Raw genomic sequence first — 25,429 nt, forward strand, 5'->3', positions numbered from 1 at the left:
CTTGGAGCACACTGCAGTGATGGGCAACCATTTCACCGGTTATGCCGAAAAATGCCTCCAAGGACATATGGTACCCTCTAAACTTAGTCTAAAACCAGACCCTTAATTTTCCATCCAACTTACTAAACAGCTGCAAAGAAGCACCCCATCATAAACCTAGAACAACTTAACCACATCTTCCCCTAACATTTCAAATACTTTTCATCATGTACTGAAGTAAGGAAATTCCTCCCCACCTCCCCCTAACTGGTATCCTGTTACCCATTCTACAAAATATCCTGATCCTTACTTACAACATTTCACTAACAACTCCTTACATATCTTGCATCCCTGGGAATATCCAGTGCAAGACCTGTCCTATGCACCCACCCAGCACATTCTGTTCGTTCTGTCACAGGCATAATCTACTCTTATCATGGGCTGGGCCATCTATGAAAGCAGTCATGCCACACTCAACTTCTGCATACCTTTTATGTGGCCATTACCACCAACCAGCTGTCCATCTATATGAATGGCCAGTGCCAAACTGTGCCCCTGAACAAAATTGACCATCAGTGGCCAAAGTGTTAGACTTTAGTTGCTGCTACACAATCTGTGTTGTTGGATCGTCACCTCCCCACCCCAAACAGCAGCTTCTCAGAATTATGTAGATGGAAACTGTTCTTACAACAAATCTTTATACCCTTTGATACTGCTATCCTCAATCTCCAATAGCTCCTGACCCATATCAATCTCTGCACCTTTCTCCATGCCTGTCACTTCACTCCATGAATCTAACACTCACAGTTTTCTGTCTCTCTGATCTTCTTCCTCCTCCGCACCTTTTCATCATGCGTGCCACACAGTTCTTCCTGCCTTCACCAAGTTGAATTTATTGTGTCCCATTCCCTTGCCACCTCTCCTCCTCAGCTGTCAGCCTCCCTTCCCTTCCTTGTTCCTTTCATGCACTCCAATTGATGCACAACCCTCACCCCACTCAGGCTGTAGTGATGGGACAATGCAGCTAAGCAAGTGTATGTGTGTATGGTTTTATTAGTTAGTTATGAAAAGGATTTCGTTCTAAAGATTGGCAATGAATGCAATTTATGTAATCTGTCAGCCACTCAACTATAAAGTGAGAGGTTATCTTTATTCCTTTATTTGTAATCCACTCAGGACTCTCCAGTACTACAATAATAACTGGAAAATTTAGTGAAAAAAAAAGAACTGTGTAAACAGATAAAAAACTGAACCTATCACAAAACAATGGCAGTATAGTAGACAGCAATATCAGGATAAGTGAGGAGTATCAAACCTACAAAATTTTACTTCACTGTATGATATAAAGGAAGGAAGCAGAAAGGTATAACTGAAACTGAAAAACCCAACAGAATCCTCCTTCCTTGTCCACTTCTCTTTATGAAGACATATTCAAAGAGTAGAGTTTTTCATTTTTATATTTTATTCTTAGTTTAGTCTGCAAGTATTTATAGAAAAAATTTGATGTAAAAGCGCCAGACCCATGAAGCATGCTGCCAACTGTGTGTGTGTGTGTGTGTGTGTGTGTGTGTGTGTGTGTGTAAAAAAACACTGAAAGCTTTTATTTTACATATTCATCACTATTTGATAAATTCCCTTGCAATTAGTTGGTTAAAACATGTTGGTGAATAGGTGGCGATCTTTCTTTCATAAACTTGAAATATCCAGCAGATATATTGGGCATTAAAGACTAATGATGGATATCAATGTTTAGGAGATAAATATTACTTTACTTCCATTTCTTCAAGTCTTTTTTTTAATTGGCCATAAAAAGTATTGTATTAATAATCTGATATGGCTGTTAAAAATTGTTACTGCAAATTTAAATGTTTGAGAAAATGTAGTTTTACTGCAAACAGAACTAGCCTAAACATTTATGTGCAACTATTTCACAAAACAACTTTTTCAACAATTGTGAGGCTAAGAAGAAGTTACAAGAATGTTATACTTAAGACAACTGACTGAAAATATTAAACCATCATTTATATTTTTTAATGGTCACATTTCAAACTTTTAAGATGTTTCTGCTTTATCAAAAAATATAACTTTTTCCACTTCTGTGTACAATTCTATGAAAACTAACTACAGCTGTGTGCTGGTTGAAAATTATGTGCTGACTAACACAACTCACATGTAAAAAAAGAAAAAAAAAAGAACTGTCAGAAATATGATACCCCCATTATAAGTTTTTGCCATAAAAAACTTTACTCTGATGTATAAAATACAATGAACTTGCCCACTTTGACAGTATCTTATGCAAAATACATGTCATGTTGCCCTTAAAAATATAGAGAACTTCAATTTCTTATACAAAACATTTAGGGTCTTTGGACGGACTAATAAAATAAAATTCAGATACAAATTTTATCTCACCCCATTCGATAATTATTCTAAGAGGAAATGTAATACAAATTCAAAGGGAAAAATTACAATATTTCCAACTTTCAATAATAAAAACACTTTGAGTGTAATCATCGATTAAAAAGAAAAACTGAAGTTCACAAATAAGGCCAGTATCGTCAGTGTGAATTTGTAAAAACTCAATACACTTCAAATGATGTTTTAAACAATATGCTTTTATTTACAAGTAATGGTATTAGATTAATGAGAAATAAAAAATGGTTTTCTTATTTTATGAAACTAAAGCAATAACTTAGAAAATCAGAAATACACTTCCAGAAACACCTGAATCAAAGTTTTTGAGACTTTTTGAACATTTCGATCTTTCTTTCCATATTTTTTAATTCCATTAGTAGAAGTTTCTCTTGGAATTTAGAATTTTTATACTTTTCTTTTAAAAGTTTTTTGTCCTTCACTTGTTCTTCTGTTAGTTCTTCAGCCAGAAGCACTTTTGTAGCTGCTGAAGAAGTCGAAGGCTTACAGTGAGATTTTTTACTAATTCCTTTGCTGGAACAGCTGACACCTGATTTCTTCTTTGGAATGTGGTGATTACTTGCTTTTGAAACGGGGGAGTCACACAAATCAGACTTTGTCACTACCTGAAACAGCGTTGTTATGTCTAAGAGATTGTTTCAACACTCTTGAGTTACCGATACAGAATTTAAATTAGAAAATGTCAGAAATACGATATTCAACTTTCAGTGGAAAATATATATAAAACATGATTAGTTTTATGTTATACATGGTACACACTTCATTAGGAAATTCAGATACAAATTTTCTCTCTTCCCATTTGATAATTATTCTGAGATGAAATATACTACATACTCAAAGGGATAATCGCAATATTTACATAATTCACCAATACAAGCACTTTAAATACTGTTCTAGTCTTACAGTGGCCTTTATCACATCCTCACCTGTTACTTTCTAACAATAGCAACAAAAATCTATGCGTTTTTTGGAATTTTTGACTATGACCTATTGTGTCTTATAATAAATAATCACTGCAAGGTAGATTTGCTGCATTTATTCTTTGTAAACTGAGACTATAACAGTGCAGTGGAATGCAACTTAAAATACTGACAAAATACTGTTTCTATATCCATTGCTATCACCAATCCTCAGTATTTAAACTAACCAAAGATTGCCATAAAATTAAAAAATGATAACTGTCATCATGATTTCCTCTAATTTCCTCATGCAACTGCAATGAACAGCAACACTATGGACTGCAACAAATAAGTGTGTCATCTAGCTATTTTGAACACTTTATTTAAACAGTGAGAAACATTGAAATTTGTTCTATAATTAATAGTGTGGTGATTTAGGCATCCATTAACACAGATGCCACAACCAGGCCAGGTATGAAGAAAATACCACAGCAACACAAGACACTATCAAACAAAAGTGATTTTTTTAGCTGCAAACAAAACAGCTTCTATGATGCAGTAACAACTTCACAGAGTAGGTGCAACATCAGTTAAAAGCATAATTTTAAGAACAATGTCTGGAAGGCTACGAAAAACTTCTGCAAAATTCCGAACTGCTGGTACTGTGTTTCTACGAAGATTTCAAACACTGTATGCACTTTCAACAACTTGAAACCATGAACAGAGAGCAAAGAGTACTGTGTGCACAGACAAATGCAGATCTTATCAAAACACAACATATCCTAAAATGCAGATGTCTGAGTTCAAGCATTTTTCTGCTTCATAAGAATGCTAGTCTCTTTTGAACTTTGGCTACCATGCAGAACATAATAACTCAGTACTTCCCTTAATGTTCTGTTCACCATTTCATGTCATTAGACCACTGTCAAAAGCATTCATCAAAATGAAAACGGCTCTGATAATTATATATGTATATATAAAATAGAGGCAAACATTCCATGTGAGAAAAATATATCTAAAAACAAAGATGATGTAACTTACCAAACGAAAGCGCTGGCATGTTGATAGACACACAAACAAACACAAACATACACAGAAAATTCAAGCTTTCGCAACCAACGGTTGCTTCATCAGGAAAGAGGGAAGGAGGGGGAAAGACAAAAAGATGTGGGTTTTAAGGGAGAGGGTAAGGAGTCATTCCAATCCCGGGAGTGGAAAGACTTACCTTAGGGGTCTTTCCGCTCCCGGGATTGGAATGACTCCTTACCCACTCCCTTAAAACCCACATCCTTTCGTCTTTCCCTCTCCTTCCCTCTTTCCTGATGAGGCAACAGTTTGTTGCGAAAGCTTGAATTTTGTGTGTATGTTTGTGTGTCTGTCGACCTGCCAGCACTTTCATTTGGTAAGTCACATCATCTTTGTTTTTAGATATATTTTTCCTACGTGGAATGTTTCCCTCTATTATAATCATATATATATATATATATATGTCTGCTTGTGTCTGTATGTGTGGATGGATATGTGCGTGTGTGCGAGTGTATACCTGTCCTTTTTTCCCCCTAAGGTAAGTCTTTCCGCTCCCGGGATTGGAATGACTCCTTACCCTCTCCCTTAAAACCCACTTCCTTTCGTCTTCCCCTCTCCTTCCCTCTTTCCTGATGAGGCAACAGTTTGTTGCGAAAGCTTGAATTTTGTGTGTATGTTTGTGTTTGTTTGTGTGTCTATCGACCTGCCAGCGCTTTTGTTCGGTAAGTCACCTCATCTTTGTTTTTATATATAATTTTTCCCACGTGGAATGTTTCCTTCCATTATATATATATATATATATATATATATAATATATATATATATATATATATATATATATAAAAACAAAGATGAGGTGACTTACCGAACAAAAGCGCTGGCAGGTCGATAGACACACAAACAAACACAAACATACACACAAAATTCAAGCTTTCGCAACAAACTGTTGCCTCATCAGGAAAGAGGGAAGGAGAGGGGAAGACGAAAGGAAGTGGGTTTTAAGGGAGAGGGTAAGGAGTCATTCCAATCCCGGGAGCGGAAAGACTTACCTTAGGGGGAAAAAAGGACAGGTATACACTCGCACACACGCACATATCCATCCACACATACAGACACAAGCAGATATATATATATATATGCCTTTACAAATGTCTCCTTGTGTCTGTGTATGTGCGGATGGATATGTGTGTGTGTGTGCGCGCGCGAGTGTATACCTGTCCTTTTTTCCCCCTAAGGTAAGTCTTTCCGCTCCCGGGATTGGAAGGACTCCTTACCCTCTCCCTTAAAACCCACATCCTTTCGTCTTTCCCTCTCCTTCCCTCTTTCCTGATGAAGCAACCATTTGATGTGAAAGCTTGAATTTTGTGTGTATGTATGTGTCTGTCTGTGTTTCTATCGACCTGCCAGCGCTTTCGTATGGTAAGTCACATCATCTTTGTTTTTAAATATATTTTTCGCGCATGGAATGTTTCCACACACACACACACACACACACACACACACACACAGATGTGGATGGATATGTGTGTTTGTGCGAGTGTATACCCGTCCTTTTTCCCCCTAACATAAGTCTTTCCGCTCCCGGGATTGGAATGACTCCTTACCCTCTCCCTTAAAACCTGAATCCTTTCATCTTTCCCTCTCCTTCCCTCTTTCCTGACGTAGCAACCGTTGGTTGTGAAAGCTAGTATTTTGTGTGTATGTTTGTGTTTGTTTGTGTGTCTATCGACGTGCCAGCGCTTTCGTTTGGTAAGTCACATCATCCAAGATTTATTTATTTCATTATAAATCCAGTCACAGGCCACAAATATTTATAAATCAGGTTATTAATTTCAGTCAACAGTGGCCAGGTCTGAAGATGCTCATCCATGACCAAAGTTAATAACACTAGTCAACAGCCATTTTGCATCTGGGATGCGATACATCAACTAGTATGTATTTTGGTGTGTAGAATCTGAATATACCTTTCAAAATGTTCTAGCACGTACTATTTTTGAGTTTTTAAAGGGTTTTTTATTTTTCGTATTCAGTTATTTTGCTTTTTGATGTTCTTCTGTTTTGATGTTTAATTGCTTGTTTTTGATTTGCAGAGGAGAGCTAGAAGATCTACAAATCACCAGTAAATGGTTGGTGTGATAATCCAGTGATGTGAATGAGATCCTCCGTGAGTTGTTGCCTATGAAAGATAGTGCAAACTTTTTGTGTTTAAAACTTAACACTATGACAAATGGCAACTAGTAAATCTCATTGCTGTCCAAACCATACTGACAACTTTTGTTAGTGTGTCGGAAATTGACTCCAAAAGCCTAAAGAAACCAGTCACTCATTTGGTTAAGGAGGCATATAAATTGTATTTTGATTGTCCTGTTGGTGATCAAAATGAAATTTTGCACCATCCAAATATATCTTCAGTGCATTTGCCTGCACCCACGATGAGGGGTTGCCTGTTCCTGACTGTAACTTGAAAGCCTCAGAACCAGATACTATGTCAAGTGAATCAGAAAGTATTGAACATATAGAAGAGTACTGCCCTCAATATCATGACACTTCACCTCAGCTCTTTAATCAAAAGGAATGGAATGATTTGGTTCGTGATCTGAACTTTCAAAACAGTAAGCTGAACTCTTGGGGTCGAGACTGCAACAACGGAACCTTCTAGCTCCAGGAACAAAAATTTCAGATCAAGAGGTGCTTCCTTCGCTCAGTATTTCGATAAGCAGAATTCAATGTTTATAGGTAGAGATGTCAATGGTCTGATGATGCAGCTAGGTGTACAACATAATCCACAGCAGGGAGTACATGCGGACAAGGAAAAAAAATTCCCAGATTTTTCCCGGTTAAAAATACACTTTCTCCTGGGTGAAAACACACTTTTTCCGTGTTAAGTGGCAGTATATTTTCCCTCGAAACTGCAAAACTTATCAATCCTTTGAATGGTGATGGTTTTATACACGGGCGTAGAATTTCCCGGCACTTTAGAAAACAAAACTCAAGGAAAACGACACATTTTGGAAATATCTTTGATGTGCACCAATAAGTACACTGCATTTTTTTGTATTTTGAAAGTATACATTGGAATTCCACCAAACACTCCATGTTACTTTTTGAATAATTGAAATTGAGATTGTGATGCACTTTTGTAAGCCAGCCATAGCTCATGTCACGTGATCTCGCCAGCCAATGACAGCGGATATTCAGAGCATAGGACACGTGATGTACTCAGCCAAAAGCAACATCACTGTTAAGTAGCACGAACACACAAACAGGGAAAGTTAATAATTTAAATTAATATACATAGTGTTGCTACAAGAAAAGCAAAGCTTTCACACACAATATTGGCCTCTAAAGTTAATAAGCTGCAAGAGAAGCTAAGCTTTCGCATACAATCTTGATCTTTTCTTTGCGTGTTACATTTTAAGATATTTCACACAAATGTGCCAGTAAAATTTTTAATAATGTCATAAATGTCTGATCTTCAGGGTTCGAAATTATTCTAAATGACTCATCATCAAAAAGTTGACTTTTAAATGAGAGTCAAACACTCTGTACATGGTACATTCTCGCACATAGTTCAACTTATGTAAAAGGATACTTTGAAAGTAACACTTTTCAAACTACCATTCGCAATATTTTCCCGCGACTTGTTAGAAACAGGTTCGTTTCTGCAGTTGCCAGAGAGTACAGATAACAGGAGACACTGCGCTTGCGCAGCTACCATGACGTAGGAAGCCCGTATATACGTACATGTAAAACACTGAAAGATCATACATTATGTCATAAAAGAAACAAGACATCCGAGGATACTCCAAGAGCATCGGAATTTCGTGAACCATACTAAAATGTGCACATTTGAAGTGCATACTTAAAATGCACATTCATATGTCCAGATTCCCAATGAAGTAGACCTCGACCTGATGTTAAGCTTTTCAGTGTGGTTTTCGGGATGTAGATTTTCTTGGAGCACCAGTACTGTATTATATTATGTTTGGTTCTTTATTATGGCATAGTGCCATACATGCTAGAAGATGAAAACGTGCACCTGAAATGCAGCGAACAGTTGAAACTAGCCAGTACTGTGGAATTAAACATTTTGTTTCAAATACATTTATTGCCTCTGTGGAAAACGTTAATAAAAGTCAAATTTCTTTAGCAAACAGACAAAAATAACTTCATTGTTCTGCAAGGCGATTGATGCTTGACTGTCTGAAAAGTGGAAATAAAATAAAATCTGAAACTAATAACATATTTTAGCCTTCTGTAATTATGTGAATGTATTTTAATTCACTTGATAGCTCCCGGCTACAGACATTATTTTTGTTTTCATTTGACGTGAAAGTAAACGAAGGGGAAACAGCAAAATCACTAAATGTAAACACAGGTCACATGGAGACTACCCACTATAACTCAGACTAGTCTGCACATCAGCCCCAGATCTACAATATTTGCTAACCGGGTCAATACTAAAAAATCGAATTTTCAAAACTATATTCATCTTGTAGCACACACCTTTCTGAAAAGTCTAAAACATAAAACATATGTGTTTGAGGAAATGTAAGATATGTTATTTGGTCTTAAGCGTGCCAAACTGCAGTGCCACGCCTCTTCATACAGCATTCTTCTATCGCAAGTCACTGTATTTTGCTCTGTGGACTTGAAACGTGGATGCCATCAAACTACATTCAGGACAGTGGAAATTGAAAAGTCCTGTGGTGCCTCTCCTGCTCCTAGTTGGCTGGTTGGACAGCCTGCTCCTCTTAAAAAAAAAATATCTTGCTATTAATAGTGGATGGGATTTTTTGTAATTGGGAGAAGAAGAACTCTTCAGAAAATTTGCACTCTTTATTGCCTATTAGCTTATAACTTGCTGTTTTGTGTGACCTAAAATTAAATAAAGGATACATAAAACCAATGAAGACAAGAGACAAGCAAGAAAGTGCACATTTCTTCAATACTTAACTCCTAGCATTTTTTTCTCTCTAATCTTGCTACAGCTTTACATGGCATGCTTTCCTTTCTGCGAAAGAATCTATTACCTCGCCAAAGTTCGTCAACATCAAACGTTTTGCTACATGAAAAATCAAAATGTCGTTATTTAATACTGAAAAAGCTGTTAATACAAATAATACCCAAGACTGGTGTGGTTTCTTGATCTGATTACGTCTATTTTGTCACTGTCTTCTAGATAAAACAAAATAGGTCTTTCTCATATTGCAGCAATTTTGTAACACACACCAAATAAATAAGACTGTTTTGGCACAAATGGTCATTTTTATAACAAGGCAGAATATAATTCACAAAGTACCAATATCATATGCCTATAAGGGCTACTACAAGCAAAAAGCTTTACGTTACGAAATAGTTTCACATTTCATTCATACGCACCAATTTCTCAAGCATGAGATCGGAAAGTAGTATTCTGAAATTTTTATATAAATTTGGAATCGTCTTACTCTCCATAATTTGTGTGATGTCCCCATTTCTTCTTCTTCCTCGTTCTAACAAACAATCTTGTCATCATCAATTCTGTAGCTATTCCTGCCATTGTCAAAACTTGTTCACTGATTAACTTCACTAACCCTGCCAGAATCACAGGTTTAGTTATCCCGTGATTATTCTCCAGTTAGGCGTTATTACATTTTCATACAACACATTTTCCGCATTACTTCCAGAATAAAACTTAAGAGGCTGCCAGCCGGGGACTGTACAACTATGGGCCCTTACTAGTGTAGCGATCTGGCCTAAAATTTTCTTTTAAAATTTCGTGTTCTTGGATACACCAAGAAGATAATATGTAATCTTTCTCACCTGTTATTCCTGATAGTTGTTTGTTTCCATTCTGGTAGTCTGAATCTATGGACTTCGCTAGTAATTATAACAATACTGATCATTTGCAAGCACAATCAACCACATAATCAGACAGTGATCGGCATTCACCTGTTCGGCTTTACTCGGTTTAGCTCATTTAGTCCCGTTCCCTTTTGTCTGCGGAAAGTTTATTTCTAGATTCGACAAGGATTCTCGTAACACAGACATCACGTACACTATGCACGCATTCAAAAATCAACTTAAGATTCATTCAGAAATCAACTTAAAATGTGTTCAAAAATGTTCAAAAACCAACAGGGATGGATTTCAAAATCATATGAACAATCAACAGACCGACGTGTGCTGGATGGTAGGCACTTTGTGAAACAAGTTTTTTTCCCTCAAGAATATGAATTTGGCACCCCCTTTTCCCAGTCGCATCTAGCTGCTTGCTGCGACTGCTTGCACAGCCAACAGCCACATTCCTGTAGCCGGAAGTGGGAGAATCTACTACTCAAACGCGACTCAACTGCGCATGCGCATGAGCCCACTTATAACTGCTAAAACGAATCTAATGTAAACAGTTGTGACTTCACACTCATCGTAGGCAATTTGTTGTTATGAAGCACTGCATGGTCTTCCTAAAGCCTTTCACACATTTTGCTGTTGGCAGATGCTTGCATGAGCACTGTGTGTCGTCGTCGTATACGGCGCATTTCATTTGCAATTTAATTTATTTTCATTTTTTTCTCTCGTTTATGTTTTATTGTTGAAGTATTATTTGAAGTATTATTCTGCAGTAGTGGGATACAGTAATATCCTTTGTTAGAGCATCGGGTTCTTACCAGTCAAAATTACTAAAGTTTAACAGAAAACTCCCAGATGAAAAAATTCCGGGTTTTTCCTGCATCTCCCGGTTGTCCTGGGTCGTATACACTCTGCACGGGAGTGATGACTATTTATTGACTCCAGTAAAACAAGCTTGAAAGCAGCACTACTGGCAATGCATTTCCATCGGTTCTTTTGGCTTACACAGTAGATATGAAAGAAGCTTATGAAACCTTGGCTTTGCTGCTAGAGGCAACCAAATATAAGGATCATGAATGGCAGATCTGCTGTGATTTAAAAGTTGTTGCACTCCTTACAGGTTTACAGGCTGGATTCATGAAATACTGCTGCCTTTTGTGCCTTTGTGACAGCCGTGACACCAAGACCCACTATACAGTCAAGGAATGGTCTATACAGAAGTCATATGTTCCTGGAAACGTAAATGTGAGCAATACCCCATTGGTTGAGCCTGATAAAATCATTTTGCCTCCCCCTCATATCAAGTTGGGCCTTATGGAGAACTTTGTAAGATCTCTGGATAAAGAAGGTGATGCCTTAAATCACTTAAAAGAAAAGTTTCCCAAATTAAGTAAGGCAAAGCCGAAAGAGGTTATATTTGTTGGACCACAAATAAGAAAATTTCTGAAAGATCCAACCTCTGATAACAAACTCGCAGATATCCAATTAGCTGCTTGGTCTTCTTTTAAAGAGATTGTGAATGGCTTTTTGGGTAACAGAAAAGACAAAAACTATGTTACCATTGTGAATGATCTGTTGGACAACTAGAAGAACATGGGGCGTAGAATGTCGATTAAAATTCACTTTTTACATTCTCGCCTTGGTTTCTTCCAGAAAATTTGGGAGCCGTAAGTAATGAGCATGGTGAACGCTTTCACCAAGACATTCTTACCATGGAACACTGTTACCAAGGCCACTGGAACCCTTAGATGGTCGGTGACTACTGCTGGGGTCTTGTTAGGGAGAGTGATGAAATGGCAAACAAAAGAAGAGCTTCATTGTAGCATTTTTCAAAAATAAAAGATGATTAAAGGTGAAAATATCTTCTGAACTAATTTGGACCTCTTATTGGCATCATGCACATATAAACATACAACATAGTATTGATTTCAAATGTTCTGAATGTGTATTTCTGTTTGACTTAATTGTGTCAATTTTTGCTATTACCATTTTTTATTCTGCTGTGTATTTAGGAAATGTGACGTCATAGAGAAAAACTGATTTTACCAGTGTATTCATCATCCCAAAATTAGGTAAATCCACCCATTTACAAACCAGATGCAGAAAAAAAGTTTAAATTTGTTGACTAGTGTAATCTGATTAGTAAGACAGATTGCTACTCACCGTAAGGATGAAACGTTGAGTTCCAGACAGGCACAACGAAAAGACTTACACACAGAGCGTTCCGTCAAAGCCTTCCTCAGAACAGAAAGGAAAACCAACCCCCCCCCCTCCCCCCCACACACACACACACCTCACATACACGTGATCGCTATCTCCAGCCAGACTGTGGGGGAAGGGGAAATGGGACAGAAAACAAGAGGAGCAGAAAGGGGAAAAGGCTGGTAGGTGCATTAACAGAGAGTGGCACACTGTGGGTGAGGGACGTTAATTGGGAAGCATTGATCGAAGGGATGGCAGTTGTCAAAATGCAGATACTGTCACTGTTTTTTTTATATTAATATTGGATGACTACTAGCCAACTGTCCACCAGGACAAATGGCTCCACCGAACTGTGACCAAGAGCAAAGTGGACCACCCTGTGGCATAACATGCAGCTGAATGTAACATGCTTGCTATAAATGCTTCACAACCCAGGCCATCTGGCTTCCCTCCTCCACCACCAGCTTTTCTGAACTGTGCAGATGGGAGTTACCCTTACAACACGTTCTCTGCTCCCGAAATTACCTCAGTATCATCCTACGATAAAGTACTTTCCATGCACCCTCCATCCTATGGTTTCCACACTGTCTGTGGCATCAACTACTCCCAGTTCATATCCCCTCACCCTCACAATGAGCTGCTCTCTGCCAACTCAACCACCAGTCTTTGCCCCTATCGTCTCCTCTCCTTTCCACTCATTGTTCCTCCCCCATAGCCCCCCAACGGTGTTCCTGGTTAGCCTTTTCCTGCCACCGTGTAGTCCCTGCACACTCCACGAGACAGCGGTGGCTCTTTCCCCTCTACTCATGCCCTGCTATCCTCCTCCTCCTCTCTGGATTGCTGCTTTCATTCAATACAACAGTTGCAGTCTGGCCAGAGTTGCTGGATATAGCAGCTGTATATGTGAGGTGTGCCTGCTTGTGCAAAGGTGTGTGTGTGTGTGTTTTCCTTTCTTTTCTGAACAAGGATTCGGCTGAAAGCTCAGTGTGTACCAATCTTTTGGCTGTTTCTGCCTGCAACTCAATATGTCACCTTTATGGTTAATAGCAATCTATCCCTTTCATAACTGTTGATATTACAACCTGAACTTTCCATTCTTTAATCTGATTAATAAACATATATGGTATGTGACTTTATTTATTTATGTTATTATTATTATTATTATCATCATTATCATAACAATAATAAAATTACTTTACTTCTATATGTAATAACGAGCTGCCTAAAACATAATGAAGGTTTGCAATTGAAACACCCTTGTACAAAAGTTGTTCATGAAACATTTGTTGTTGTAACAATGCATGAAAACATCTGTTCTCCAGCAGCATCCTTATCCTAAATAACTAAAACTTTTAAAAATCAGTATAATATAAAGTGAGATCTAAATTTGCTGAATATTCCAAATAACCAACAACTTACTGTCTTCCTGTGTTCTGAGTTCATTTCATCTGAAGAGCTGTCTTCCATCATGTTATTCGAGTCATCCACTTCAGAGTCACTATCTTCTCCATCTGTTAACCGTTCACCTATACTGTCAGTGTTTTCCATTTAACCTGCAAAGTAATCACAAAATACTCATCACACTAAAGATCCATGTAACTGTTGCATATCATTGTACATTTTCAATGAAATTTTACTATTTTGATTCAGAGATGAAATAGGTGGCTTCTGTGTAGCACAGAATGAAATACTCTACAGTGAAATGGTTCCTGAAAACAATGACTTAAAAGTCTGAAAAAGGACTATTCAAATTATGTTATGTAGTCTTCCACAGCACACTGCAAACACCTATTCAAAATGTTATCTACAACTTTCTTTGTGCTGGTGGCTTGAGCTCATCATGTTGGAGGTTTATCAACTATTGTTGATTATCACAGAAACAATACACGAAACTAGAAGGCTTTCCATACAGATTAAGTAAAATGAATCCATAACTAAAGACGTGGATCATATTTAAGTTATACTTTATAATGCATTGCCACAGACATCCACATTTTAGGATGGGGAAGGAAATTCAGGGCCAAGTCAGGAACATTTTTACTTGAGTCTCTTTTGAGCACACATTAGTTCATAGTTATGCTAATGCCTTCTGAAATTTTCTGAGTATCTACATTGATAATATGCAAATTATAGTTAAGTGTCAGGCAGAGAGAGAGTATATTCATGAAAATATAATAGGTACACAATTTTAATTGCGAGTGTGTGTGTTTCTGCACTCATTTTTCTGTTTCATCTGTTCCAGCTACAACTGTGTACACAGTAACTTGGTAAAGTGATTTTGATAAAGGATGAAGTGTTGGGGAGAGGCGGTACGTGCATGTCTGTTGAAAGTTGCATTGTAGCTACAATGCAACTGTGTATGTAATTTATGATATGAATTAATAGAGGGAAACATTCCACATGGGAAAAATATATCTAAAAACAAAGATGATGTGACTTATCAAACGAAAGCGCTGGCATGTCGATAGACACACACACAAACACAAACATACACACAAAATTCAAGCTTTCGTAACAAACTGTTGCCTCATCAGGAAAGAGGGAAGGAGAGGGAAAGACGAAAGGATGTGGGTTTTAAGGGAGAGGGTAAGGAGTCATTCCAATCCCGGGAGCGGAAAGACTAACCTTAGGGGGAAAAAAGAACAGGTAGACACTCGCACACACACACATATCCATCCACACATACACAGACACAAGCAGACATTTGTAAAGGCAAAGATGAACTCTGCACAACAATGTGCATTGAATGGTGTTTTCCAAAACACTTGTGCCTGCACCAGGTTGTACTCTAACATCAGATCTACCACCTAGCCTGTGTTACAGAGTGGATAAGCCTCCAACTCTGCATTCATTGATGAGACATAGATGCCCAACACCTTGTTGCTTACTTGTGATTTCTCAGTCCTTCAACAACTTTTCACATGTGCTGACGGCAACAGCACATTAACAGTCTACCAGCTTCGTCCTTTCTGAGATGGTCATTCATAGGCATCAGCCATAATAATCTCCCTCCTATCAAAACCACTTATGTCAGTGGATTTCCCCATTTGTGACCCCATACTGTCGCTAGAATGATTACCCCTTTGTCTCTTCTCCACTTATATACTTTCCGTATCGCATCATGAGTTTCAACACTACCAGGCAGTATTTAGTCATGTGGTGGACAGTGATCATGATGATTTGGATTAACAGTGAATGTTCTTCAATATGCTAATGTAGTTGAATCAGTACCTTGTTTCACAATGGCTGAAAGTACATTTTGTTGAAAATTTATGAATACAAGACTCATTGCTCTACTCTGTAAATTCGTTCACAGCTTGCAATTGGTCCATATACTATATCCAAACTAATGCCTTTTCTATATGGTTTGTGATATTTAGCGAATGATAGGATAATAATGTTGTTTTTCCCATTTCTTGCAAAGAATAAATAATTTTGCAAGTTTCTTATGTATAACTTTTGCTCCATCTCACATCATTACTAACAAAATACTAATGTCCTCAGGTGACTTTCCTCTCTTCCTACATCCACTGGCTTTATACACCTAATCTGCAATTACTTCTGGAATCTCATTAGGTACCTGTGGTTCTGAATCATCCCCTGAACAATACAAACATGAAAAGAAGTCATGGTATGCCTGTAAAATTTTCTCTGTGTTGTTAGTTACTGTCACATGCCACCTCATCTACCTAATAAATGTTAGTTTTGTTTTCTTCATAATTTTATTGTTCTGAATAGTTTATGGCTTTTAGCAAAGAAAAACTGTTGTAGCCAATTTTCACTGTTTCTCTTCACAGCCTCTCAAACAAATTTATATAATTTCATTTAATTCAGCATGTTTGATTATGTTTTTATTGCAATTCACTTGATACTCATGTCTTCTCTTTAATGGTGCCCTCAATCCATTGAAATTTTCTTTTCTTATGCCTGATTCATATCTGCAACATCACTTGCTGTTAGCCTAAGTACCTCGTTAAATACTTGTTTCTTTTGTCTGTGGCTGCATAATCTACATGTTCTACAATGCCACTCTTTTTGCTTAATTTAATCTGGTACTGCTCCCTATTCTGAGATAATCTTTGTTAAATAACTGTTCCTTTTGTATATATATTTATATCAAATTTTTCTAAGATGTTAACCCTATTGAGCAGTTTGATTTGCTGTACCTCTTACTCTTACTCCGCAATTCTGACTTCTTGCAGGACGAGGCTGTATCTTTCTAACTTTGTACCTATTTTTACTCAGGATCTTACGAGGCTATAATCAGTCACAATTCCAAAGTGATTTAAGACAATCACATTGTGTGCAACCTTTATCATCAGATAAATTATAAGCAATTTTAGTTTTAATTTTATTGGTTCCTTGTCAGTTCAATTTTGCACTTCATTTTTTTCTGGAAGAATGATTTATGGTCAATGTTGTTGTTTCTCTCAGCTAATTCCACTAATTATGACAATCAACAGTGCTTGTACTGGAGTCAAAGGTTCCCACTGAAGAATTTTGTTTTTTGTTGTATAAATTGCTGCAATTTATCAGTTTCTGTACATCTCTTGAAAGGCCTTCCATATCCTCGTCGAAATGGGAGCGCATTGGTGATCAGACTTTGAATATTTCTGGGAAATATGTTTTGCTGACTTCTAAAGCTTGATATTCTGCCAGAGACTCTTTCTCCATCCATAATACTGTCTCTAATCTTTTTTTGCAATACAGCGAGCATCTGAGTTTCCTACCATAATTAAAAGCACAAAAGACTTTCATTTACTAGACAATGGAACTGCAAGCAACAAATAGGTAATCAAAAAGAATGTTAGTTACTGTTTCTCAGCAAATTTCCTTCAGATTCAACACACACACACACACACACACACACACACACACACACACACACACACACACACACACACACACGCGCGCGCGCGCGCAAAATAGAGACAGAGATATATAACGAAACAAAAATAATTTGCAAAACACTGTTAGACATCTGCTGAACAACTGACGGACCACCGCTGATTCTCTTAACAGTCATACTGTGGATGTTACTAACATCAATAGGTGCAGTTTACAGATAATGGTGTGAGGTGGGGGGGACCAACCATATGTACCACACTGTCATGATATTACTAAACGAAGAGGTGGCACTGTCATGGCAGTGTTTGTGGCTTTATGGTGGTGTTTGGCTTATTTGTTATTAGATGGCCAATTTGTGCTGATATCTTTGGGCAGGCTTTTATGAACATGGGGAACTTCAACATATTCTCTAGATCTCGAACTGACAGAGCTTGGAACATTATTGAGAAATCTGCACATAAAAAGATCATCTATTGGAGATTTTACCTACTGTCATTACTGACAAAACTATGTGATGCTGTCTATGGTAAGTGGTAGGTACAAAATTCATCGGGAGAGAATTACCAGTTATGTGGATTATGAGGCATAAGGCAGTTTAAAATTTTATTAATGATGGTTGGTTTTCATTTAAATTTTATATACTTTTTCACAAATATGTGACATTAGCACCTGGAGTTGCTGTATTCTCTTCCAATAGAAGAAAAATAATTATCAAGCAATTTGTAAAATATACTTGATTGGTTGGTTTAAAAGAGGGGAGAAGGGACCAAACTAAGAGGTCATTGGTCCTGTGTTTCTAATAAAACAATGCCAAAAGTATGAGAATAAAACAGACGAGACATACACTCCTGGAAATTGAAATAAGAACACCGTGAATTCATTGTCCCAGGAAGGGGAAACTTTATTGACACATTCCTGGGGTCAGATACATCACATGATCACACTGACAGAACCACAGGCACATAGACACAGGCAACAGAGCATGCACAATGTCGGCACTAGTACAGTGTACATCCACCTTTCGCAGCAATGCAGGCTGCTATTCTCCCACGGAGACGATCGTAGAGATGCTGGATGTCGTCCTGTGGAACGGCTTGCCATGCCATTTCCACCTGGCGCCTCATTTGGACCAGCGTTCGTGCTGGACGTGCAGACCGCGTGAGACGACGCTTCGTCCAGTCCCAAACATGCTCAATGGGGGACAGATCCGGAGATCTTGCTGGCCAGGGTAGTTGACTTACACCTTCTAGAGCATGTTGGGTGGCACGGGATACATGCGGACGTGCATTGTCCTGTTGGAACAGGAAGTTCCCTTGCCGGTCTAGGAATGGTAGAACGATGGGTTTGATGACGGTTTGGATGTACCGTGCACTATTCAGTGTTCCCTCGACGATCACCAGTGGTGTACGGCCAGTGTAGGAGATCGCTCCCCACACCATGATGCCGGGTGTTTGCCCTGTGTGCCTCAGTCATATGCAGTCCTGATTGTGGCGCTCACCTGCACGGCGCCAAACACGCATACGACCATCATTGGCACCAAGGCAGAAGCGACTCTCATCACTGAAGACGACACGTCTCCATTCGTCCCTCCATTCACGCCTGTCGCGACACCACTGGAGGCGGGCTGCACGAAGTTGGGGCGTGAGCGGAAGACGGCCTAACGGTGTGCGGGACCGTAGCCCAGCTTCATGGAGACGGTTGCGAATGGTCCTCGCCGATACCCCAGGAGCAACAGTGTCCCTAATTTGCTGGGAAGTGGCGGTGTGGTCCCCTACGGCACTGCGTAGGATCCTACGGTCTTGGCGTGCATCCGTGCGTCGCTGCGGTCCGGTCCCAGGTCGACGGGCACGTGCACCTTCCGCCGAACACTGGCGACAACATCGATGTACTGTGGAGACCTCACGCCCCACGTGTTGAGCAATTCGGCGGTACGTCCACCCGGCCTCCCGCATGCCCACTATACGCCCTCGCTCAAAGTCCGTCAACTGCACATACGGTTCACGTCCACGCTGTCGCGGCATGCTACCAGTGTTAAAGACTGCGATGGAGCTCCGTATGCCACGGCAAACTGGCTGACACTGACGGCGGCGGTGCACAAATGCTGCGCAGCTAGCGCCATTCGACAGCCAACACCGCGGTTCCTGGTGTGTCCGCTGTGCTGTGCGTGTGATCATTGCTTGTACAGCCCTCTCGCAGTGTCCGGAGCAAGTATGGTGGGTCTGACACACCGGTGTCAATGTGTTCTTTTTTCCATTTCCAGGAGTGTATAATACAAAAAGGAAAGAAAGGAAAAACCACAAGAATGAAGGAAAGGCAACGAACACTAAAAGGAACAAAAGAGGACAAGAAAACAACAGAAATGCTACAAACAGAAGACTGTAAAACAAGAAAGCAGATTAAGGTGGCTGGCCGACCATGACAATAAAAAGGAAAAGCCAGCCACTCTGCTACACATCAAAACCCCCTAGTGCTTTTAGGGTGGGGACAAAGGACATGCGCTAAAACTTAGATCAAATGATAAAACCCACCCTCACGAATAAAACATAAAACTAAATCAGCCAATGAAATGTTGTCATATAAAATGAGCGGCAGTGAATTCAGTAACCCAAGGTATCGTCGCCTGGCAGTCAAAGTGGGACAGTGCACAAAAATATGGGCCACTGTCAACTGGGTGTTGCACCGACACTGAGGCGGATCTTCACGGTGCAAGAGGTAACCGTGGGTCGTCCAGGCATGGCCAATGCGGAGCCAGCAGAGGGCAACTGATTCCCTGCGAGAAGCCTGCAAGGAAGACTTCCACACATTCGAAGTCTCCTTAATGACACGCAGTTTGTTGTGCATACTGTTATGTCATTCTGCCTCCCAAAGCTGGAAAACCCTGTGGCGTAAGTCAGAACGCAGGTTAAGTTCAGAGATGTCCATCTCCAGAAGGGGGCCAGCCTGTTGGCAAGTTTGTTGCCTGGGATGCCGACGTGTCCTGGGGTCCACACAAACACCACTGAATAACGGGACCAGTCCAGGTCATAGATGGACTCCTGAACGGACATCACCGAAGGATGGCAGGGGTAGCACTGTAGGCTGCTCAAGGAGTCAGTACACAGAAGAAACGATTCCTTGGGGCATGAACGAATATACTGAAGTGTGCGATATATGGCCACCAGCTCTGCAGTGAATACAATGCAGCCATCGGGCAAGGAATGCAGTTCAATATGGCCTCTGTGGACAAAGGCGAAGCCAACATTACCATCAGCCATTGAGCTGTCAGTGTAATCACTTCAGAGCCCCTGAACACTCCAAGAATCGAGAGGAAGTGACAGCGGAGAGCCGCAGGGTTAACAGAGTCCTTAGGGCCACGCAAAAGGGCCAGGCAAAGCTTTGGCCTACAGCTACACCACAGAGGTGTATGTGAATGGACCTCAAGGAGAGGTGGTGAAGGGAAGGACTCCAGTTCAGACACAAGCGATCACATGTGAACTGCAATCATTAGCCCTGACCTGGGCCGCTATGCGGGAGGTGAATCGGCGTGTTTGGGAAAAGACAACGGTAATTAGGATGTTCAGGAGAGCTATGAATGTGTGCAACATAACTGGCGAGCAGTTGTGCAAGTCTGATCTTCTATCATTAGTCAAACTTCGCAATGGTGCAATGGGTCGAGCAAACGCAATGCTGAGGGCGCCGCCGAACCATAAATCACACTCCCATACTCAAGGTGGGATTGAACAAGGGCTCCGTAGAGCTGCAGCAGCGTGGAGCGATCTGCACCCCAGTTGGTGTTGCTCAGGCAGCGGAGGGCACTGAGGTGCTGCAAACACTTCAGTTTAAACTGACCAAGACGAGGAAGCCAAGTCAAACGAGTGTCTCCACTACAGTGAGTGGATCACAATTAAGGTAAAGTGCTGGTTCCAGATGAACGGTACGATGTCGACAGAAATGCATGACACATGTCTTCATGGCGAAAAACTGGAAGCCATGGGCTAGAGCCCATGACTGCACCTTGTGGATGGCTCCCTGTAGGCGATGCTCAGCAACAATAGTACTAGAGCAGTAGTATGAAATGCAGAAGTCGTCTGCACACAGAGAAGGTGAGATGGAGGGCCCGACAGCTGCTGCTATACTGTTAATGGCCACTAAAAATAGAGAGACACTCAATACAGAGCCCTGTGGGAATACATTCTCCTGGATATGGATAGAACTACGTGAGGCACCAATTTGGACACAGACAGTATGGAGCGACAGGAAGTTTTGGATAAAAATCAGGAGCTGGCCCCTGAGACCCCGTTGATACAATTTGGCGAGGATATGACGTTGCCAGGTTGTGTCGTATGCTTTACATAAGTCAAGAAAGATGGCAACCAGGTGTTAGTGTCTGGAAAAGGCTGTTCGGATGGCAGACTTAAGGGACACAAGATTATCAGTGGTAGAGCCACCTTGGAAAAAGCCGCCCTGACATGGAGCCAGTAGGCCATGTGACTCCAGGACCCGACCCAAACCAACTGCCGACACACCATATGTTCCAGCAGCTTACAATGAACATTGGTGAGGCTGATGGGCCGATAGCTGTCCACATCAAGCGGTTTTTTACTGGGTTTGAGCACCGGAATTATGGTGCTCTCCTGCCATTGTGATGGAAAGACGTCATCGCACCAGATCCAGTTCAAGATGATGTGGATATGTCGCTTGTAGTCAGATGAGAGATGCCTAATCATCTGGCTGTGGATCCGATCTGGCCCAGGAACTGTGTCGGGGCAATGTGCAAGGGCACTGAGGAGCTCCCACTCTGCAAATAGGGTGTTATAGGATTCACTATGGTGTATAGTGAATGAGAGGACTTCCACTTCCAGTCACTGTTTGAGAGTGCGAAAGGCTGGAGGATAATTCTCCGACGCAGAGGTTTGAGCAAAGTGCTCGGCAATCGGGAACACCTGTTGGGGTCTGGTACCCGAAAAGACGCGTGATCTTTGCCCAGACTTGGTAAGGTACCATATGGCACCCAATGGTAAAGACGTATCTCTCCCAACACTCCTGCTTCCGTCGTTTGATAAGATGGCGAACACAGGCACGGAGTCATTTAAGGGCTATGAGGTGCTCCAGGGAAGGGTGCCGCTTATGCTGCTGCAGAGCTCGCTGACACTCCTTTATTGCTTCAACGACTTCTGGCGACCACCAAGTGACTGCCTTACGCTGGGGGCACCCAAAAGAGGGAGAGATCGCGTTTTCTGTCGCAGAAACAACTGTTGTAGACACTTCTTGCTCAACCATCACATTGATGGCAGCATGTGGGGGAGATTCTATGGTGACAGCAGAGGTGAAAGTTTCCCAGTCCGCCTTGTTTAAAGCCCATCTGGGCAGGCGTCCATGAGCCTGACGCCAGGGCAGTGACAGGAAGATGGGGAAGTGGTCACTACCACACAGGTTGTCATGTGCTCTCCAGTGGATAGGTGGGAAAAGTCCTGGGCTGCAAATTGATAAATCAATGTCCAAGTAACTACCATGAGCCACACTGAAATGTGTGGTGGCCCCGGTATTTAAGAGGCAGAGGTCGAACTGAGACAGTAAAGTTTCGACATCTCTGGCTCGGCCAGTAAGCACGGTGCCACCCCACAAGGGGTTACGGGCGTTAAAATCTCCCAAAAGTATGAAAGGTTTAGGGAGTTCATCAATTAGTGCAGCTAATACATTCAGGGGTACTGTGCCATCTGGAGGAAGATATACTTGCAGACAGTTATTTCCTGCGTCGTTGTCATTCTGACAGCCACAGCTTCAATAGGGGTTTGAAGGGGCACAGTGTCACTACAGACTGAGTTTAGGACGTAAACGCAAACTCCACCCGACACTCGATTATGGTCGCTACGGTTCCTGTAATATCCCTTATAGCCGCGGAGGGCAGGGGTCTGCACTGCTGGGAACCAGGTTCCCTGGAGGACAATGCAGATAGCAGGTGTAAAGCTTAACAGTTGCTGCAGCTCAGCCAGGTGGTGGAAAAAACCACCGCAATTCCACTGGAGGATGACGTCATCGTGAGACTGGGAAGGCATGGAACATTCAATGAGATAGTTTATGCCTCAGGGTCACCTGCTGCCACTGACTTATTGCCTGAGCAGTCTATAGCCATTGTGTCTGAGGGTCTGGCGAGATCTAGGTCCTCAGCGGACGCCAGAATCTCTAACCCATTCTCAGACGCAGAGCTTGTAGGTAGTGGTGGTGTGGGTGCCACCGCAATTTCCTTGGTCTTAGGGGTCTTCTTTTTCGATTTCTCTCACTGCTCCTTGTGTTTCCCTGTCTGGAAGGACTTCAATGGCTCAGTCTCCAGGACTGAGGATGAATGTGAAGCCTTATGACAGCTGCTTTTGAGCTCTTCAGCCACTGGTGGGTGTCATCTTTCCCACTAGCAGAAACCTGGGAAGGGAGTGATCCAATGGCATCTTTCCTAGCAAGAGAAGCCAAAGAAGATTTACGCTTCTCCAGCTTAGAAGTGGGGACGGTCATCCCCTATGGTTGGGGGGGGGTGTTGCTCCCGAAGTAGGTGGTGCGGGAGCAACAGGGTGGGAAATTCCCCCCATCATCAAGGGGGCAGGTTGGTCTTCCGGCTCTGAGAGGTGACTGGGGTTGGCGGAGCTGATGGTGCCAGAACTGTTGTAGCGGCGGCGTAAGATGATGTCATACATAAGGATGCAGGTGTTCAAATTTTCTCTTAGCCTCAGTGTAGGTCAAGTTGGTCCAGGGTGTTGTACTCCATGATTTTCTTTCTTTCTGGAGAATTCTGCAGTCTGGCAAGCAAGGCGAATGGCGCTCTCCACAGTTGACATAGATGGGAGGCGGGGCACATGGAGTATTTGGATGCGATGGGCATCTGCAATCTCGACATGTGACGCCAGAAGTACAGTGGGAAGACATATGGCCGAACATCCAGCACTTAAAGCATCGCATCGGGGGAGGGATATAGGGCTTTCATCACAGCGGTGGACCATCCCCTTGACCTTCTCGGGCAATGTATCACCCTCGAAGGCCAAGATGAAAGCACTGGTGGCAACCTGATTATCCCTCGGACCCTGGTGACCACGCCGGACGAAATGTACGCCTTGCTGCTCTAAAATGGTGTGCAGCTCATCGTCTGACTGCAAAAGAAGGTCCCTGTGAAATATGATACACTGGACCATATTTAAGCTCTTATGGGGTGTGATGGTTACAGAAACATTCCCCAGCTTGTCACAAGCGAATAACGTCCATGACTGGGCAGAGGATGCTGTTTTGATCACGACTGGCCCAAAAGATCTCATTTTGGACAATCCCTTCACCTACCCAAACTTGTCCTCTAAGTGCTCAACAAAAAACTGAGGACTCATCGTCATGAAAGAGTCCCCATCAGCTCTCGAACATACAAGGTACCAGGGTGAAGAAGATCCGCTGCCATCCTTAGCCTGATATTCCTCCCATGGTGTGGCCAGGGAGGGGAACAACTTGGGGTTGTACTTCTGTGCACTGCATTGAGCTCGTGAATGCTTAGAGACTGCTGGTGTTTTACCACCATCAAGAGATGATGGACTAAGCTTCATTGCGTGTCATCTGCCCTGGTGCCACCCACTCCGAACAGGGGCCCTCCCCATGGGCGCCACATAGCCACAGCAAAGGCCACCTGGCAGGATGGCCATTGCCGGGAGTCTCGATGACTCAGGGGGATGGCCATCTAGCCCTTGGCACACGTGGGGAGTTAACAGCGCAGGCATCAGCAGAGCGATCCCTGTGAGGTCAGGGGGCTACATCCAACACAGTACATGGCAGCCTCACTACAACGGACTGGCTACCATGTTGGATATAAGGTGCAAAGAAGTACATGGTCATCGTCAATGCAGAAAACGACACTGCATAGTGCCTGGTGGAAAATGCACCCAGGAAGGTGTCCTCGACCAAGAGATGGAGAATGAGCACGACTGAAATGCGACAACGAGAAAATAGGCTACAGATCTCAATGCACGATGGACACAATGTAAGGCGCCCTCCCCCAATTGGCTCGCTCTTTGGGAAAATTTTGAAGAATGGAGGTCAAACCCTACAGGGGACCATCACAGAAAGGTCGAAACATGTGAAACTCCTTTTAGTCTCCTCTTACGACATGCAGGAATACCTCAGGCCTATTCTTGCCCCCAGACCCACAGGAGGATCTAAAATATACTTGACTTGATTACAGTAAAGTGTATCATCATTGGGTTATT

At 41.5% G+C, this 25,429-nt stretch overlaps 1 protein-coding gene across 4 annotated transcripts in view; it reads right to left on the reverse strand.

The window, feature by feature from the left end:
* Window positions 1-2,368: 2,368 nt before the first annotated feature.
* The window catches only part of LOC124777689, a 45,073-nt gene continuing 22,012 nt past the window's right edge, over window positions 2,369-25,429 (reverse strand). For all 4 annotated transcript variants that reach the window (XM_047253165.1, XM_047253166.1, XM_047253168.1 and 1 more), the window contains exons 2-3: window positions 13,791-13,924; window positions 2,369-3,017 (exon numbers count right to left, since the gene is read on the reverse strand). In XM_047253165.1, the coding sequence (XP_047109121.1) occupies window positions 2,709-3,017; window positions 13,791-13,919 (438 nt within the window). In that variant the 5' untranslated portion in view covers window positions 13,920-13,924 and the 3' untranslated portion in view covers window positions 2,369-2,708. The remainder of the gene's footprint in view (window positions 3,018-13,790; window positions 13,925-25,429) is intronic.

The sequence above is a fragment of the Schistocerca piceifrons genome, chromosome 2 (assembly GCF_021461385.2).
Source record: "Schistocerca piceifrons isolate TAMUIC-IGC-003096 chromosome 2, iqSchPice1.1, whole genome shotgun sequence".
NCBI lineage: Eukaryota > Metazoa > Arthropoda > Insecta > Orthoptera > Acrididae > Schistocerca > Schistocerca piceifrons.